The 19,929-nt window shown below is 44.7% G+C and overlaps 1 protein-coding gene across 2 annotated transcripts in view; it reads left to right on the top strand.

Moving 5' to 3' along the window:
- The window catches only part of HPSE2 (heparanase 2 (inactive)), a 349,622-nt gene that overhangs the window by 200,348 nt on the left and 129,345 nt on the right, over positions 1-19,929 (top strand). The window contains exon 4 of one of the 2 annotated variants that reach the window (XM_088482772.1): positions 13,812-13,985. The exons of the other annotated variant lie outside the window; for it this stretch is intronic. Within the exon in view, the coding sequence (XP_088338898.1) occupies positions 13,812-13,985 (174 nt within the window). The remainder of the gene's footprint in view (positions 1-13,811; positions 13,986-19,929) is intronic. 2 annotated transcript variants of the gene reach the window in all.

Raw genomic sequence — 19,929 nt, 5'->3', positions numbered from 1 at the left:
GACCAGTGAGTATAGCTATGTGTATAATACCAGGAGAGAACAGAGGACCAGTGAGTATAGCTATGTGTATAATACCAGGAGGGACCGAGGACCAGTGAGTATAGCTATGTGTATAATACCAGGAGAGACCGAGGACCAGTGAGTATAGCTATGTGTACAATACCAGGCGAGAACCGAGGACCAGTGAGTACAATACCAGGAGAGAACCGAGGACCATTGAGTATAGCTATGTGTACAATACCAGGAGAGAACCGAGGACCAGTGAGTATAGCTATGTGTAGAATACCAGGAGAGAACCGAGCACCAGTGATCTATGTGTACAATACCAGGAGAGAACCAAGGACCAGTGAGTATAGCTATGTGTATAATACCAGGAGAGAACCGAGGACCAGTGAGTATAGCTATGTGTACAATACCAGGAGGGACCGAAGACCAGTGAGTATATCTATGTGTACTATACTAGGAGCGTCAGAGGACCAGTGAGTATAGCTATGTGTACAATAGCAGGAGGGACCAAGCATCAGTGAGTATAGCTATGTGTGCAATACCAGGAGAGAGCCGAGGACAAATGAGTATAGCTATGTGTATAATACCAGGAGAGAACCGAGGACAAGTGAGTATAGCTATGTGTACAATAGCAGAAGAGAACTGAGGACCAGTGAGTATAGCTATGTGTACAATACCAGAAGAGAACCAAGCACCAGTGAGTATAGCTATGTGTACAATACCATGAGAGAATCGAGGACCAATGTGTATAACTATGTGTACAATACCAGGAGAGAACCGAGGGCCAGTGAGTATAGCTATGTGTACAATACCAGGAGTGAACCGAGGACCAGTGAGTATAGCTATGTATGCAATACCAGGAGAGAACCGAGCACCAGTGATCTATGTGTACAATACCAGGAGAGAACCAAGGACCAGCGAGTATAGCTATGTGTATAATACCAGGAGAGAACCGAGGACCACTGAGTATAGCTATGTGTATAATACCAGGAGGGTCCGAGCACCAGTGTGTATAGCTATGTGTACAATACCAGGAGGTCAGAGGACCAGTGAGTATAGCTATGTGTACAATACCAGGAGGGTCCGAGCACCAGTGTGTATAGCTATGTGTACAATACCAGGAGGGACCAAGCACCAGTGAGTATAGCTATGTGTACAATAGCAGGAGGGACCAAGCATCAGTGAGTATAGCTATGTGTACAATACCAGGAGAGAACCGAGGACCAATGAGTATAGCTATGTGTATAATACCAGGAGAGAACCGAGGACCAGTGAGTATATCTATGTGTACAATACCAGGCGAGAACCGAGGACCAGTAAGTATAGCTATGTGTACAATACCAGGAGACAACCAAGCACCAGTGAGTATAGCTATGTGTACAATACCAGGAGAGAATCAAGGACCAGTGAGTATAGCTATGTGTACAATACCAGGAGAGAACCGAGGGCCAGTGAGTTTAGCTATGTGTGCAATACCAGGAGAGAACCGAGGACCAGTGAGTATAGCTATGTGTATAATACCAGGAGAGAACCTAGGACCAGTGAGTATAGCTATGTGTACAATACCAGGAGAGACCCGAGCACGAGTGAATATAGCTATGTGTACAATACCAGGAGAGAACCGAGGACCAGTGAGTATAGCTATGTGTATATTACCAGGAGATAACTGAGGACCAGTGAGTATAGCTATGTGTACAATACCAGGAGAGACCGAAGACCAGTGAGTATATCTATGTGTACAATAGCAGGAGGGACATAGGACCAGTGAGTATAGCTATGTGTACAATACCAGGAGGGACCGAGCACCAGTGAGTATAGCTATGTGTACAATATCAGGAGAGAACCAAGCACCAGTGAGTCTAGCTATGTGTACAATACCAAGAGGGACCGAGCACCAGTGAGTATAGCTATGTGTACAGTAGCAGGAGGAACCAAGCATCAGTGAGTATACCTATGTGTACAATACCAGGAGAGAACCGAGGACCAGTGAGTGACTCACTATACTACATAGCACACCACCTGCATTAACACCACATGTTCCTGGATAGATCCTTTGTACCTATTGTAAATAATAGAATTAACAGTGTGTTATGCTGCAACCTGTTCTGCCTAGTTAATAAATTAAACCTGGTTAAGTTATTAATCGTGTGGACTGACCTCCATCACACACCACTGCCACCTTTAGGTTCTGCCAATATTAGGATGTGAAATGTCCTTTCTTCAGAGTGTCACATCCATAGTTTTCTTGTTACACCCTAAAGAAAGGACGTTTCACTATGCTGAAATGTTGGTGATACCTTCATGTGATTCAAATATATTTTTTACTAAAATATTCAAGACCCTGCTTGCTATTCATTGTTGATATTTGCATGTTCTAACCGCTTAAGGCAGGCACCAGGGCATTACAATATGAATTATTTGGAGTGCTGACCAAGAAATGTCTGACTTGGGGCAGACCTTGTAGGGTTATTATTCTTATGGTGAAATATTTTCTCTAACAATATGGGCAACTTTAAAGCCTAGGAGGAGCAAAGTACAATGCATGCTGCTAATCTGCCATTACCTGTTACTCCGAGGACCCTGACATTTTCCAGACATCCCTAAAGGGAAAGAGACACCTGATTCCACTTAAAACTGAAGCGTCTCTCAAGCTCATACCAACACCTCTTTCTTGAAAGCAGAGAGTGTTGGAGAGAACAAGGATGTAATTAGCTTGAAAAAAAAAATACCCAGAACTTCCGTCAAACTCCAAACTGATTTCATGACGGAATTTTGAGGCTAACAAGCCTGATTTCCTAAACACTTCGGTAAGAAGCTTGGAAAAGAAGAATTGCATTTCCCTTAGGAGGTTCCCTCAAACCTCTTTGAAGTTTTCAATTCATGTTCACTTCCAAAGTCTACACTGCTGACAAAAGTGATTATACACTCCCGGCAATAGTGTTTAGGTGTGCTGTGTTTACACAACACAATGTACTAAATCTAAATGGTTTTCAACCGATTTTATACTGGTATATAATTATTAGAGACTGCTTTCCTACGGAGGTACAGTGATAAGAACAATAAATAAAGACTGTGTAAATAGGCAGGTTTCACTCGAGTTGTTGTGTTTATATCTTAATAAACAATCCAATAATATACTCCACGTTTCCTTTATCATACCTCGATATAACCCATGACCATTATTAGGAACAAAGTATATCTGCTTATCAAAGAGCAGTCATATAACCATTATATATATATATATATATATATATGCTGTGTACAATTCAATTCTTATAGCGCGCCTGTTCTTCCATCTAAAGTGATGGGAGATCGCGGGGCGCTATTCAATTGTTGCTGTTTTTCACGCTGATCGCGCCCAATATGGTTGGGTTTAGCCGCATAAAACGGCTACCCCCGACCAAAGTGCTGGACGCGAACATGAAAAGTGCTGGGGCTGCGAGCTGAAATGGTGCGCTGGCAGCTGATCGCGTTCGACAGGAGCAACAATTGAATAGCTCCTGTCAGGCGCGTAAAGGGGCAAAACTATTGAATACTGCCCTCAATGTGCAATCTGATGGAATGGGGTGAAGTAAGTATTTTATGCAGTGAGTGCCAGTTCTATTACTTTATAGCTGCAGTATATACTGTATATATATATATATATATATATACGTATATATATATACACAAACACACATCAATATTATCAGCATAAATATATAAGCTTGATTGATTAAGGGCCAGTTGACATCCGAAACAACTGGCTGATATGTTGTAAGCCAAATAAATACTTGGGTGTTTCATTACTTTGGAGTGCTGTATTTTATATATATATATATATATATATATATATATATATATATATATATATATATATATATATATATCAATGAAGTGTCCCAGACAAAAAAAATAGCTTGGGACCAGACCAGCACACAATAAATATACCAATATTCAATCACCATAAAAAAGTTTTTTTTCTGGGACCCTTCATTGATATCTGCTTTATCAGACCTGGCACCTATTTACTATTGAAGTGACTGTGTGCGTTCCTTATCTTTTATATATATATGTATATAAATATATAACACAAAAATACTTCAGAAGTCGCGCATATATAAATCATGCACTGTAAAATAAAAAATAGTCTCACTTGAGTCCATCAAAACAAACCAAAATTGGTTTCAGTGTACTTGATTATTTTAAAGAACACCAGGTCCTGAGTATGTAATTGTTCAAGGACCGCAGCTCTCCTTAGGCAAACGACCGGATACCAGGTCCATGAATCTGTCAATATAAAATAAAAGGAGAGCACTTCATGGTGCAGATAAACACAATTTTATTTGACACAATGTTGCTAGGTTCACACGTCGGCGCTACAGTGCCGCCCGTACCTTAAAATAAACAGTGTGGGCTGGTTACCACGTGATGTGTATATAATACTCCACCGGACATACTCCAGATGCTTTCCTAGGATACCGTCGGGCTCACACACCCCGCTGCTGGACACTGCTAGCAGGCCGCTGCCGGTTGGACCACGTCAGGCCTGGACGCGCTGAGGAGATAGCCGGGAGTCTCTGGAATTCACGACACAGAAGCCCCACCCTAACGCATTTCGTCATGGACTTCGTCAGAGGGCTGGCGTATGCCCGTGGAGTATTATATACACCTCAGCCCACACTGTTTATTTTAAGGTACGGGCGGTGCATGAATAGGGACTTGCAGTAAAGAGTTTATTATTATTGTTAGTTATCATGGTGAGTGCAGAGCCCCTGTGATTCATATATATATATATATATATATAATACATGATATTATGAGAAAGGCTATGACTATATATATATATATATATATATATATATATTAGTACTGTATACTGCTGGACCGACCCCACTCCCCACTTATATAGAATTTAGGGAGAGACTATGGGCCATATTCAATTTGCGGTGAAAAGTCAGTTGCCGGACTTTTCGCTGTCATCTGTGCTTTTCTGGTGGAAAAGTATCAGGCGCATGCCCACGTATCCCCGTATTCAATTTGAAGTAGGCGAAAACGGGACCCGGCAAAAAGGTAAGTAGTGAAAAGTCCTGTCACTTTTGGGGAAATCAGCCTGTCACCCCCCAAAAGATGCACTAACATGGGGGATCACTATTGGTACCCTCGAAAAGCCCTGCTAAAGGTATTTGGGGTCTCTAAACGGTCTCTACAGGTGCTTTTATGCGTCTTTGATAAAGTGGTGAAGAATAGCATTTAGCTAAATTTTTTGGGGGAAATAACTATTCCCATCAAATTTGGGGTATATTAAAATGGGTGCAAGCATATTTTTAGGTCCCTAAAATGATCTTTTAAAAATCGTTAAAAATCCACCTGCCGCAACCAACCGCATTCAAAAAAACACCTGGGGCATACTTGAGAATCCCCCCACAGTCTATTTCACTAGTTTAAAAGTTTGTCCCAAAACTTTTTTTTTTTTGCCCTCAAAACGAAAGCACTGTTTTTTGGGGTGTTCTGTGGAACTTTTTAAACATTTTTTGACGCAGAATACCTTTGGGGGACAGTCCAAGGGTATTTTTTTAAGGTTTGTACCCCAAAATCCCAATTCTGCACTTTTTTTCGCCACCTATTCTATGGTGAAAACTTATCCCTGGATTCTGGCAAAGACTTTTCGCACCCGCGAAAAGTCTTTGAAATTGAATACGGGGAAAAGTGAAAACAGCGAAAATTACATCATAACGTGTTTTCGCAGCCTAATTGAATATGGCCCTATGACTATATATTTATGATTGTGTTTCAGTCTGACCATGTTACTTTCACCAGTCAACCTAAAGACTTCAATGTAACTCAGTGTAATATGTAATGTTACACTTGTTATATACTTCACCTTTATCCAGGGCAGCAATGAATTAGGGCATCACTGTGCCAGGGATGAGAGGAATTGTTTAGACATTATCTATGCAGCGTGGTCACGTGGAAGTGACATTGATAATGGAATAAATGTATGTATTTCTGCAATAATGGTATGTATGTAATGCAGTTAATTAGTAAACAGTACTGTAAATTGCTATAAATGGTATGCAGTTGGGAAGCCAGCGGACCTAATCCTGACAGCCGGCTTCCCGACTGCTTACTCCCGGCGAGGGTTAAATGACAGGCGCCTAAATGTAGACGCCTGTCATTTTGCCGACGCTGGGAGATGCCGAGCGCGGACAGCCGCCGGGGGGGGGGGAGGGTTAGGTTTAGGGCTCCCAGAGGGACTTAGGGTTAGGCACCCCCCCGCGAGGTTAGGGTTAGGTTAGGGGGAGGGAGGGTTAGGGTTAGGCACCCCCGGGGGGGACTTAGGGTTAGACACCCCCCCGGGGTCTTAAGTTCAGGCGGCGGTGAGGGGGGGGTGAGGTTTAGGCAGTTAGAGGGGGGATTAGGGTTAGGCACTGGGGGGGGGTTAGGGTCAGGCACCCCTAAGGGAGGGTTAGGGGGTAGAAGAGGTTAGTGAATACTTACCTGGGGACGATCGGGATTTTCATCCTTGTCGGGCTGCCGCTGTCGGGATACCGTTTCCTATACATACCTATGCTATGTATGAGGTATTATTAGAATAGTGTTAAGATCAGGTGAACAGTTTTGAGCACCCCTGGAATAATTTATGAAGGTCTTATTGAAGTTGATAAAGTAAAACATTACTAAATATTTGTTACAATATTATGTATGTTAGGAAACATGAATAAAATGGTTATGCTTTATTTATAATTACAGCGACCTAGACAGAACAATTGAGAAATAGATCATATGCATAAAGCACAACACAGCCAAAATGATTCTTCTCCTGGGTTGCTCAAAATTCCCCAAATAAATGAAATGTGTCAGCTGACCTGTGGTCTTCCCAGCTTAAATCCAATTAATGTTTCTGTACTGGAAGCTGCAATAAAATTAATGACTGTATTTGACATTTAAGCAAGTTCCCACATGACCGCATATTTGTTAGCATTTGGGATAAGATGCTTTAGAAAAGTGGTGCTTTGGTGGATGAGGCTACATTAGTATGCACGATGGGAAATTTATTGGAGAACTGCATGAAAACAGAGAGCAGGGGGCCGGTGATCTGAGGGAGGAAAACTTCATTACTGACAGTAAAGAATGCATAAGCACAATCATATCAACTGCTCAAGAAAATGTCTTGAATACGGGGCTGAACTTTGAATGAAAAATGATGTCTGCGAAGAAGAGTCTCTGGCAGACATGAGTCTCTCTGATCCCTTTAGACAAATAAACACTTTACTTATTACTCTACCCTGCTTGGTTTGAATCAGCTAAAGCTCTGCTGATTTCTTACATTGTTTGGGCTTCCTATATCTCATGGTAGCTGTAAATTAAAATAATCAAATTGTGAAAATGTACACAAAGGCTGAGCGTGTCATCTGTTCAGTTTTCACATTTCACATTACACTTTCACTATATGCTAATGTGCTTAAACAGCGAGTAAGCCAATATTTACATTAATAAATATCAAAATATGCCTATTACTGAGCTGAATAATATGCATGACAGGCCTGGTCCTGAGTAACAGTAACAGGGTGAAACTGCGCTTTGTTACGAACCCGCCACTGAGTATGTGACATAGGGGGGTATTTATCAAAGCTTAGAGAGTGATAAAACTGTAAAAGATAAAGTACTAACCATCAGCTTTTACATCATTTTATAGGCTGTATTTGAAAAATTACAGGAGCTGATTAGTTTGTACTTTATTTCTCACAATTTTATCTCTCTCCAAGCTCTGATAAATGGGTTGGATATGGGAGACCGGCAGTCGGGATGCTGGCTTTCAAAAGACCGACAGCGGCATACTGATGCTGAGAAACAGGGGCTCAGTACGTATACTAACGCTCCCTTCTTGCATCCTACCCCTCACCCTCTCCCCCCGCACCCTAACACTCCCCGTTAGTGCCTAAACCTCTCCCCTTAGTGCCTAAACCTAACCCTCTCCCCTTAGTGCCTAACCCCTCTGGTGGTGCCTAAACCTAACCTCCTGCCCCCCAACCCCCCCTCCGTGGTGCCCTAAACCTCACCAGCCCATCCCTCTCCCCCCCCCACTATATTTACATCCGGAATGCCAACTGTCGGGATTCCGGAATCAGCATCTCAACTGCCGTTGGGATTTCTGTCACCGGTGTTCTGGCCGCGGGTTGGGATTCAGGCGCTGGGATTTTGACCGCCAGCCTCCCGTGCAGCGGTAAATTGACCACATCCCCTGATAAATACCCCCCATCATGACAAAATGGCCTGCCGCCAGGGTCATGGAAAAGCCACGCGCACTGGTCCAAGCCTCCTAGAGATACTCCAAAAGGCGGCTTTCTAGACTGCAGGATGTCGTTACTAGTGCTTTGGGGTAGCAATGGTGCTGCCCTCTAGGCCCTGAGTGCTTTGCAGAGGCACCCTTGTTATAGCCCTGTAGCTTGGTACCCTTGCTTTGTAGGAATGCACTGTGTGGAGTGGTGGATTCATACACAGGATCAGGACTAGTGATGTCACAGCAACTCAAATGACTGGAGCCTCAACTTTTTGGTTTGTATGAAATCTCAACAGGACATTGTCCTAAAGATGTGTCCGAAATTTCACTGTCTGTTACAAAGTTGGTAGTTTTTTTTGGTAACAGAGCTAAATCAGAGAGTCAACGTGACTTTCCTGTACTGTATTTTTCTTTTACGGTCATTAATAAATAACTGCATTTTGTTGGGTTTAGTGGTCCTATAAGCATCAGAACATTTGTAAAGAGAAAAGATTTTGCGTATAACATTTGTGAGGCACGAGGAAGCTGGCATGACAATAAACAAAGAAAAAAAAAATTTTGTAAGCCGGTTATACATGCTGAAATTCCATATCTGTTATTATTAAAGAACCATCAATGCCACTATGCACAGCAAAGCAAATCTCATACACTCCATATCATTCAACTGAAATTGCTAAATCCTCTTTTATTTGCCAGATATCAAACATTTAACCAGGTGCAGGTCTGAGAGATTTATGAAGAACAAATATGAATATTAAAATTATTTTAAGAAATTAATGTGTAATAATAACATGAAAGCACCTACAGGATAACAGCAGAGAGCTTTTATTTGTATCACAATATATTGCACCATAAGCCCAATAATAATCTAGCAGGCATGTTGGTAAATAACTGTTATTGGCCTTTGTGTGCAATTGTCTTCAAACCGCACAAACAGACCCCAGGTTACAGCTGTGCTCTGATCACTCGTACATTATGTTGAAAATTATGTATGTGCAGGTGTTGATACAGAAGAGTTCTGTAGGCACGCAACAGCGAATGACTCATACTATGAACAGCCCAGTTGATTATCCAGAGATGTTGGTTTATTGAGAGATAGTAGGCACAGCCGTACTCACTGTTACATGCACACTGGTAATGAAGCGTAGCTTGAGCGGAATGGGGTTCTATACAGCTCACCAGCCGGTGAGTGTATGTAGCTTGCAGGTAGTGGTGCAGGATCATGCTTCATACTGGAAGTTGCAGGAGGCTCCCGATCTTTTGGGTAGTCTCCCGCATCCCCGGAAGAGTGGCCAGATCTCCCTCATCCTGAACACTTCCTAGTGAAGTGGGCAGAATGGGGTAGATAAAAATGGGTCCAGATGCCAGCTGCATCTCCTCTCCGGGCTTCTCCCAGAGAGGAGATGAAAAAACTAGTATGTGCAGGATGCTGGGACAGCTTTATGGAAGTATACGACGGGGTCTCTCAGGAGGTAAATGGAAAACATTTGTCTTCCACTGTGACACTCACACACTATACTAAGATGGCTGCAGTCCATTGTGCAGGATCTTCCTGCAGACTTTCGGTGTTAGTGCCCAGCATGCATGCACAGTGAGGAGATGCACTACTGTCTAACAAATTACTCCTTCTGCTCACTGCTCTGGCCAAAGCTGCCAGCATAAGAGTGATCACTTTGACCTGTATTGGCTGATTGCATTTGGTACAGAGAAATCTTATGCCCCACATGTGGAAAATTAACCTGCTACATCATGTCCGTCCCTACTGCCAATCAGGGACAGACTTCGGCTGCTAAGAAGCCCTGGTAGTCCCCCTGCAAAACCCATAAAAGGGGTGTGGTCATGCCTCACGGGGGCGTGCCGTCAGTCTTGGGGGCATGTCCTCTCTGCAAGCCCCCGTCTTTCAGTATATCCCGAGCAGAGCGCCAGGAGGTGGTTTGCAGTCGGACCGGCCGATATGGCATTTGCCAGAAGTGCCAGATGGGCAGTTTCGGTCACAGTGCGGATTTGTGGCTTTAGTTTGTTTTTCCCATTGTGTTTTCCCTTCGACTGACTTTCAAATCTTGTGCGAATGTGAAAACGTTCTCAATGATAATTAGACATATAGCGCCTGACCTCATCTCACAAAAGCAAATAGCAATATTTACCATACGACGCAGAAGCGAATTTACACATTTTTGCATAACTACAACTGATTTGCGTCATACAGACCTCGGATCTCGCTATGCGTGACATAGGTTGAAAATGGGCGGTAACATGCAAGAGATCTGTCTCATGGAGGTGTGATACTGAGTCATGAGCATGCAGGATAGAGGCCTGTTTCTGACGCATCTCTTGCACCTAGCACCTAGCAATGGGGCTGGGGCAAGTGGCGATAATAGGGATGGTGTAAAATCAGTGGGTGACTTAGCTTCCTGCTTAAAGACGCATGAATTCTTACATGAGCCCTACGGACCCCCCGTATTAGCCCTACGGACCCCCGCATTAGCACAAGGTCGTAAATCTGGCTTCCGCGGCATCACATAAAAAACATCCACTTTGCTCCAACTCACAATCAGGACCATTAGGGACATTTCAGGTGCGGGAGATAGCCACGCAGTAACAGCAGCACTTTCCTGACAACCAACATTGTAGACTGTGCAGCAAATGACAATATTGGGGTAACGTATTCCGCTGCAATGTGCACAGCTGAACATCATGGCCGCATTGGATACGGCCATAAAGTGAAAGATACATTACAATGGGCCTGATTCAGAGGTGGATGCCGCTGTGTCCGCTCTTGCGTTTGTTGGCGTAGTCGCAGGAGCGATAATACGCAAATGCTAGTTGCAGCCTTCCCCTGGTGTACCAGCCTCCGTCTACACGAGCAAGCACTGAGGTGCACACTTTCATCGTCTTTGCACGCTGTAACACTGCAGGTGATTCTTGACACGCCACCAGCGGCACACCATGGAGACTCGCACTTGCCCTATGGCAGATGTACTTTCTCCAGCTGGACATGGCTGCAATACTCCCACAAAACGCCTATAAGATAGGTAACGTAGACGCCGCAGGGGTTTACACGTATGCGCAGTTTAAAAAAAAAAGCTCCGCTGCGTCTGACATCACCACTCCTCTTAATCAGACCCAATTGCGTTTTATAATAGCATAGACCAACATGTGGGCTGTCGCTTTGCATTGTATACATTGTGTACTGCGCAGAGTAGCTATATTTTTAGCGTCGGTGTCTATCCCTTTTCCTGGCTGCCAAACATGAAGAACATTTGTCTCGCCAGATCTAAAGTGGTTATATATGTAGTAAGTGTAAATTTTTACGGTATCATATAGACATTATTTATATCCACTCATAATCTTTTGGAGATGGTGTAAGTGGTGATAAAGAGAGAGCTGGACTGCATCAGCGCTGATTTTGATGTTCGCATAGTCCTTTAATGTATCAGGTGTCAGCGTTCTGGAGAAGATAGAATCCAGATGACCGTCTATTTCTGTTGAGAAAAGATAACGGAGATGAGACACCATTATATAATCTAATTTTTCACAAATGAATATAAAAATGTCCAAGCAGTTGCTGGTAAAATTTTGTTGCTGGCTAGGGAAAACATATTGGGTACAGCACCAAAAATGGTTTATTTATACAGAAGCTGTACGTATTGCAATCGTAATGTACATTAAAACTTGCTGCCCTACACAGCTTTAGATTATAGGCACATTCAAGGACCTTATTCAGAGGTGCTCGCAAAATGCGAGCGCTCGCTCTGAATGAGGGCGGTCGTATCTATTTTCCGGCCCGGCCTCCTGGCCGCTCGCTAGGCTGTGGGTGACCACCCACAGCTTTAGCGAGCGGCCAGGTTGATGGTCGCGACCATCAGGGCTTGCGACGAGACCCTTGTGTTAGGGTCTCGTCTGCCGCAAGCCCCAGTGAGCTTTCGGCTCTAATAGAGCCGGAAGCTCACCACTGACATCACTCGTGATGTCAGTGGGGCCGCCCCCAAATGGCAGGCGTTCCGTCGGGAACGCCTCCATTTGGCAAGTCACCCCCCCGCCCGCCTACAAAACGGTGCGAGCTGTCGATCACCATCGACAGCTGCCCCTTTTGTAGTAAGCCCCAGAGCATCGGCGCTTGCGCGCGGTTCTGAATGAGACCCTCAGTGTGTACCTAGGCCCTGATTCAGACCCACTCGCAAGCGGCTGTCCGCTCGCAAGTGGGTCGATGTTGTGCACTGCGCATGCGCACGACTGCGGGAGCTCCGTCGTGCGCATGCACCAGACGCGACGAGCGAAGGAAAGTCCTTCGCTCGTTGTGTCTGATCAAAGGGGGCGTGCTGTCGATGTTGAGTGACAGCACGCCCCCTTTGGTGGCCGTGCCCGGGGCGTGCCTCCCTGACGGGGGCGTTCCCAAGGGAACGCCTCCCGTCAAAAGCCGGCCCACTGACATCACTAGTGATGTCAGTGGGAGTGATTTTGGCTCTGATAGAGCCAAAATCACTCCGGGCCTTGCGGTTGAAAACCTCAACCGCAGGCTCCGGCTCGCAGTTTCGATGGTCGCGATGGTCACGACCATCGCGGCCATCAAACTGCACGCTCGTATAGGCTGTTCCGGATCCGATGGAAATGCTTTTTCCACCTGTTGCCGAGATTGCCATGGTTCTTTCTGATGCTCATCCGATGACTGCTGGCTTCCATTCTGCTGCCGACACCAGGAATCCGTGTTCAAAGCAGAGTTCCTCTGCGCACACTTCCCTTCACCTCCGCACATGCGTGCTAGTTAACCATCGAATGGTTTCCATGCAATGGCTGCATGCCATTGCAAAGCAAATGGCGATACCTGCTATTCCATGGACCCTTTGCCATGGCCATCCCTACTTCTGAGGGTCTTTCTGTGATATGGTCAAACTGTTAAATGTGGACTCATGATTGGCATGGCACAGAGGTTTGCCATAAACCGGTTGGTTCTGCCCATGCTGCTTAAATCTGCCAGAGCAGACCAATAGGAAGCTATTGATTATAGATAGATTTTTAAATAATCCATGACAATGACACTTCAGTAAGACAATGCTACGAAACAGATCAATTTAAGATGTGATAAGTCTAAGGCAAACTGGACCTATGAAAAGTACTGTCCGACTGTTTGCTATGGGTTGTAGCGTAGTACATTGCTATGTTTTCCATGTCCTACTCTTATTAATCCTTAGGCTCCCCTAAAACATCTACCCTTACAGTTACACATTGTAGCATCCCATGTAACTAATAGAAATCAGAGTTTGGACGGCATCATTAAAACTATTAGCAAGTTGTACAAATGCGTGTGTTCAGAAGAGGGAAGCGGGCCCCTTATTTCATATATAGTGGACACTCAACACATCACATTACTGGAATACCGTTACTGAGCAAGGTCCAATAAATACATATTAAGTGCAAGCCTAAGATATTAACAGGAGCAAACCCAGAGCTAATGCATTTAATCTCTTTATCATGTCTGTTAAATTGCTGTTGGGTTTTCTATGGAAATGCTAGTATGCATTACAAGATTCTTGTTTCCTCCCAGCCAGGTCTCTTGACAAACTCTATAACTTTGTTGACTGCTCTGGACTTCATCTGATTTTTGGACTGAATGCTCTTAGGCGAAACTCAGATAATTCTTGGAACGGCTCCAGTGTGCTCAGCTTACTAAAGTACAGCGCCAGCAAGAAGTACAACATTTCATGGGAATTGGGAAATGGTGAGTAAGAGAAATCCTCCTTGGTTGTGTGAAGCCAGCAGGGAATCATTCTGCTTCACTCAGCCAGCGATACCATCTACCCCATTGCATGTACAGGGCCAGATTTCATGTTTTGTTCCCCCAGTGGTCATCCTTTTCAGAGTGTTGCTGTAAATATTGGCATTCAAAATTATTGTCTGTAAATGTAGTGGATGGAGATAAAAGTACCAACCAATCAGCTCCTAACTGTCGCTTTACAGGCGGTGTTTGAAAAATAACAGGAGCTGATGGGCTGGTACTTTGCCTCCATCCACTTTATCGCTCTCCAAGGCTTATGCTGGGTACACACGGGACGATCTGTTAAAGCGAACGATATCGCTGAATGATCTCCCTTGAAACTCCTGGTGTGCTGGATGAACGATATTGTTCACCAACACACCAAAGATGAACGACCAACGCTCGCAAACCCCTATGGAGAATGCACGATATCGTCCAGATTGGCCTGCATGCATGCCCTATGGACAATGTCGTTATCGCCCAGCGGGAGCGCGCATCGATGGTCGTTCATTGCATACACACGGGATGATATGAACGATATATCGCTGAACTATATCATTATCGTTCATATCATAACAATATATCGTTCCGTGTGTATGCACCTTTAGTACGTAGACCCCATAGTCATATTTAAACAGCACTTGTAAGTACTGTACATCAGTTGGTATTAGTTATTAGCAGATAATGGGTTTGCACTCAGAAGTTCATGAATTCCCATCCTAATGACTGGGGGGCCTATTCATCAAACGATGAATGACCCGGTAACCATGCGGAAATGCTAGTTTCGGCATTTTTAGGTTGCCTGGCCATTCATCATCAGGGGACAGAATAGGACTACCTGATATTCAGCAAACTCTGATAACTGCGAGAACAAGTTACGAGAACAAGCGCCATCTTCAGATCCCCGTTCATTCCCCTGAGGGGCCTATTCATCATCGATAAATGGGCAGGTAAACGGCTGCGCTATTAACCGCAGGATCAGCTGCTTTTCGGAGCAGCTGTCCCCGCACCGGAGCAATGATGAATTGCTTTGTGTAAGTATTCCTCGCAGCAAGATGAATACTTAATCGTCGGGGCCCATCACTTGCGTGATTCTGGGGACAGGAAGCAATCTATCAGTGAAACAAGATTATGGGTTACAGGCTGTCATTGCAGACAAGACCGCTAATGTGTTCTGTTTTATACGGCAGCATGGAATAAGGCCCAGGTCCACCCACCATACACAAGTGTATGTTGATAAGCTAAGTACCCCTGCATTACAGTGTGGAAAATACAGAAAACCTCATGACTACACAGTGATAGATTGCTACTCGGTCACTGTTGCTGATAATAAAAGGACACGTCGCATATGCGTATAGTTTTGCATTGTTGCAGACTGACTAGATCTACATGAGACCTTGATAAAGGCAGGGACTCCGTACTCCTACCTGAGTTCTTTGTAAATGTGTCGGCTCACTAGACCCACCTGAGACTGTGATAACTGCAGTGGATCGCTAGACACGTTTCTCTACTGACAGAGCCATAACCCTATAGGCAACCTAATCCTAAACCTAACCCCAACCGCAGCCTAATACTAACCTTAACTCTAACAGCAGCCTAACCCTGTAATGTTGACATAATGACCATGTTGACATGTTCACTGTCGACATGTCAACATTCTGAATGCTGACTATTGGACCATGTTAACATTCTGAATGTCGACATAATGACTTTGTATCGACAATCAGAATACATATACCCTAAACACTCCTGAAGCTGTGATAACTACAGGCACTCACTAGACCCACCTGAGGCTGAAAAATGCAGGGACTTACTACAGCCACCTGGGACTGTGAAAAATGCAGGTACTAACTAGACCCACCTGAGACTGTGATAAATGCCGGGACTCACTAGACCCACCTGAGACTGTGATAAATGCAGGGACTCACTAGACCCACCTGAGACTGATAAATGCCGGGACTCACTAGACCCACCTGAGACTGTGATAAATGCCGGGACTCACTAGACCCACCTGAGGCTGTGATAAATGCCGGGACTCACTAGACCCACCTGAGACTGTGATAAATGCAGGGACTCACTAGACCCACCTGAGACTGTGATAAATGCCGGGACTCACTAGACACACCTGGTACTGATAAATGCACGGACTCACTAGACCCACATGAGACTGTGATAAATGCAGGGACTCACTAGACCCACCTGAGACTGTGATAAATGCCGGGACTCACTAGACCCACCTGAGACTGTGATAAATGCCGGGACTCACTAGACCCACCTGAGACTGTGATAAATGCAGGGACTCACTAGACCCACCTGAGACTGATAAATGCCGGGACTCACTAGACCCACCTGAGACTGTGATAATTGCCGGGACTCACTAGACCCACCTGAGGCTGTGATAAATGCCGGGACTCACTAGACCCACCTGAGACTGTGATAAATGCAGGGACTCACTAGACCCACCTGAGACTGTGATAAATGCCGGGACTCACTAGACCCACCTGAGACTGATAAATGCAGGGACTCACTAGACCCACCTGAGACTGTGATAAATGCCGGGACTCACTAGACCCACCTGACTGATAAATGCAGGGACTCACTAGACCCACCTGAGACTGTGATAAATGCCGGGACTCACTAGACCCACCTGAGACTGTGATAAATGCCGACTCACTAGACCCACCTGAGACTGTGATAAATGCCGGGACTCACTAGACCCACCTGAGACTGTTATAAATGCAGGGACTCACTAGACCCACCTGAGACTGATAAATGCCGGGACTCACTAGAGCCACCTGAGACTGTGATAAATGCCGGGACTCACTAGACCCACCTGAGACTATGATAAATGCCGGGACTCACTAGACCCACCTGAGACTGTGATAAATGCAGGAACTCACTAGACCCACCTGAGACTGATAAATGCCAGGACTCACTAGACCCACCTGAGACTGTGATAAATGCCGGGACTCACTAGACCCACCTGAGACTGATAAATGCAGGGACTCACTAGACCCACCTGAGACCGTGATAAATGCAGGGACTCACTAGTCCCATCTGAGACTGTGATAAATGCAGGGACTCACTAGACTCACCTGGGGATATGATACATACAGTAAATACAATAATCCCTAAGCCTCCTGATCTACCATTTAGCTCCTAGTTGACTGCTTAATTAAAAAATTTATTATACTATTTTTTTAGGCTATAGTTTCAGTAAAATAAACAGAATGTTTGTGTTATTCTAGATTTGCATTTTCTATGTGAATGTTAAGGCGGAATATTGTGGCCACTCATTGCAGGTAATTCACAAATAGATGAAATACTTGCTCTGTGTCAGCACTGTTGCACCCACAATTTCACACCTATTTACTAATGTACAATTTTCCATTAATGCAATTTATTGGGTTGTTATTTACATGTGAGATGGTACCGGTGGCACACTTACCTGTGACAGTAAGCGTAACAGGGAAACTACTTTTGCCCATTGTATATCCTACCTTCTCACCGATTGCTCTAGGGTGCTAAGATTTTCTAGTAGTAATCAAAATTATATTTTTACACCATTAGACCAAACTTACCTTGCTGCGTTTCTCATTTGATTTGATGACAGGACCAAAGGTTCCCTAGATTGATGTAACACAAACACCAAAGGCAGCTGATAAATATCATAAAACAGACACAAGTATTCTGTGTAGGTTGTGCTAATGATCTACAAGTGAAGCTCTTTCCAACGCTGAGTAATTTGTGAGCGCCTGGAAACAGCACTTTAGGGTTCGTCTGTCAGGTTGTTTTACATGACACCCACAGGGCAGGAGAGGTTACAGAACGACAATGCTTGTTATACTGCTAGTCCGCTCTGAAGTGGAAGAAAGATGGATACTTCAGACCAAGAATAATAACCATTACGTCCAGGGCTCGACTGGAGACACCCGTTCTCCTTTCTGACCTCATTTATTATCACTGCTACAGTTTATTTTCACAGAGCTGGATTACAATAAGCCATGAGATCCACCTTTGCGCACATTACAGCTCTGGCCATATGGCTGCCTACTAATCGAAGATAAATAGAATGATGGCCACCAAGTAACGTGAGATAAGAAGATGCATGGAGACTAGAGATGTGCGCTGACCCTCATGTTTTGGTTTGGGATTTATCTTCGTGTTTTGGTTTTAGTTTCAGTTTTGCAAAACCACACTCAAGAGTTTTGGTTTTGGAACCGAGTTTAAAAAACAAACAAAATGTATACAATTTTTTAAAAAACAGCTAAAATCATGTAATTTTTACAATCCAAAACCCTGAAAATTCGGATTTAAAATGCGAATTCTGAACCCCGAGAAGATCAGAACTGCGACTTGGATCTGTCAGCATTCACGAAATTCCGGTAGATTCGGATTTCTGGAGGACCGGACCGCACATCTCTAATGGAGGCTATAATGCATCACAGAGTAGGCCATATAACACTATGCCCAACTATTAGGTGTAGATGTAAAAATAAGATATTTAGGACATCATTTATTAACGATTTTTATCACCAAAACAAGTGATAAATGTCACTGCTTATGATAATGGTGCTCCAGCCAATCAGCTCCCAACTGTCATCTGTTAGAAAAATGACAGTTGGGAGCTGATTGGCTGGAACACCATTATCATACACAGTGACATTTATAACTTGTTTTGGTGATGCAACTCGTTAATAAATGGGGGCCATAATAGAAAATACAATTTGCCAACATAGAAAATTAATAACATAAGAAGTAAACATACCCAGCATGTCCAACGGAATCGGTATGATTTACCGCCGGACATGGATTCGTGACAGCGGCATCCCGGCAGAGGAGGAAATCCCGATTGTCCAAGGTAAGTATTCTCTAACCTAATTCTACCCCCTAACCCTAACACTCCCTAACCCTAACCTCCTCCCCCCAGTGCCTAACTGTAATACCCCCTCTAAGTGCCTTAACCTAACCCCCCCCTTCCCCGCCGCCTAAACCTAAGTCCCCCAGGGGGGGTGCCCAATCCTAAGTGCTTAACTTTGACCCCCCCCTTCCCCTAGCCTAAACCTCTCCCTAAGTTCCCCCCCCCCGGGAACCCTAAACCTAACTCTCCTCCCCCTCCGATCGGGAAGCATCTAAAATGACAGGCATCTAGATTTAGACGCCTGTCATTTAACCCTCGCCGGGATTAAGCAGTCGGGAAGCCGGCTGTCGGGATTAGGTCCGCCGGCTTCCTGACTGTATACCTGTCCAACGGAATGGGTATGAAATACCGCTGGCGGCAGCGGCAGCCCAGCAAGAGCAGAGTTAGAAGCAGCGGAAGCCCGACAGCGCTGGAAATCCCGATCGTGGATAGGTAAGTATCTACTAACCTAACCCCCCTAACCCTAACCCTCCTTAGGGGTGCCTAACCCTAACTTCCCCCCCAAGTGCCTAACCCTAATCCCCCCTCTAAGTGCCTAACCCTAACCACCCCCTTCCCCGCTGCCTAAACCTAAGTGCCTAACCCTAAGTCCCACCCGAGGGAGCCCTAAACCTAAATGGCTGTCCACTCGCGGCGCCCGGCATCACTATGATTGGGATGCCGGGCGCCGGTCTCTCGGCGTCGGGGAAATGCGGGCGTCTACATCTAGACGCCTGGCATTTCACCCTTGCCGGGATATGACAGTCGGGCTGCCGGTATTTAGGCAGTCGGCTTCCCGATTGCTTCCCCTGTCCAACAACCCAAAGAGAGGGAGGAATATAAACTATAACTAGCTACTAAAACAAACCAGGGCTAATATACTGTATCACATATATGACACTGATTCATGTTACTAGCAAGTAATATTTTATATGCAGTGACTTAGCTATATGGAATGTATCAGGTCTGTTTTTCTTTAAGCTTTAATTGAAATTGAGCCATTTCTAT

The sequence above is a fragment of the Taudactylus pleione genome, unplaced genomic scaffold, assembly GCF_031769625.1.
Source record: "Taudactylus pleione unplaced genomic scaffold, aTauple2 ptg000292l, whole genome shotgun sequence".
NCBI classification, from domain to species: Eukaryota; Metazoa; Chordata; class Amphibia; order Anura; family Myobatrachidae; genus Taudactylus; species Taudactylus pleione.
The sequence above is the reverse complement of the archived record's forward strand: the minus strand, read 5'-3'. Positions and strand labels throughout refer to the sequence as shown.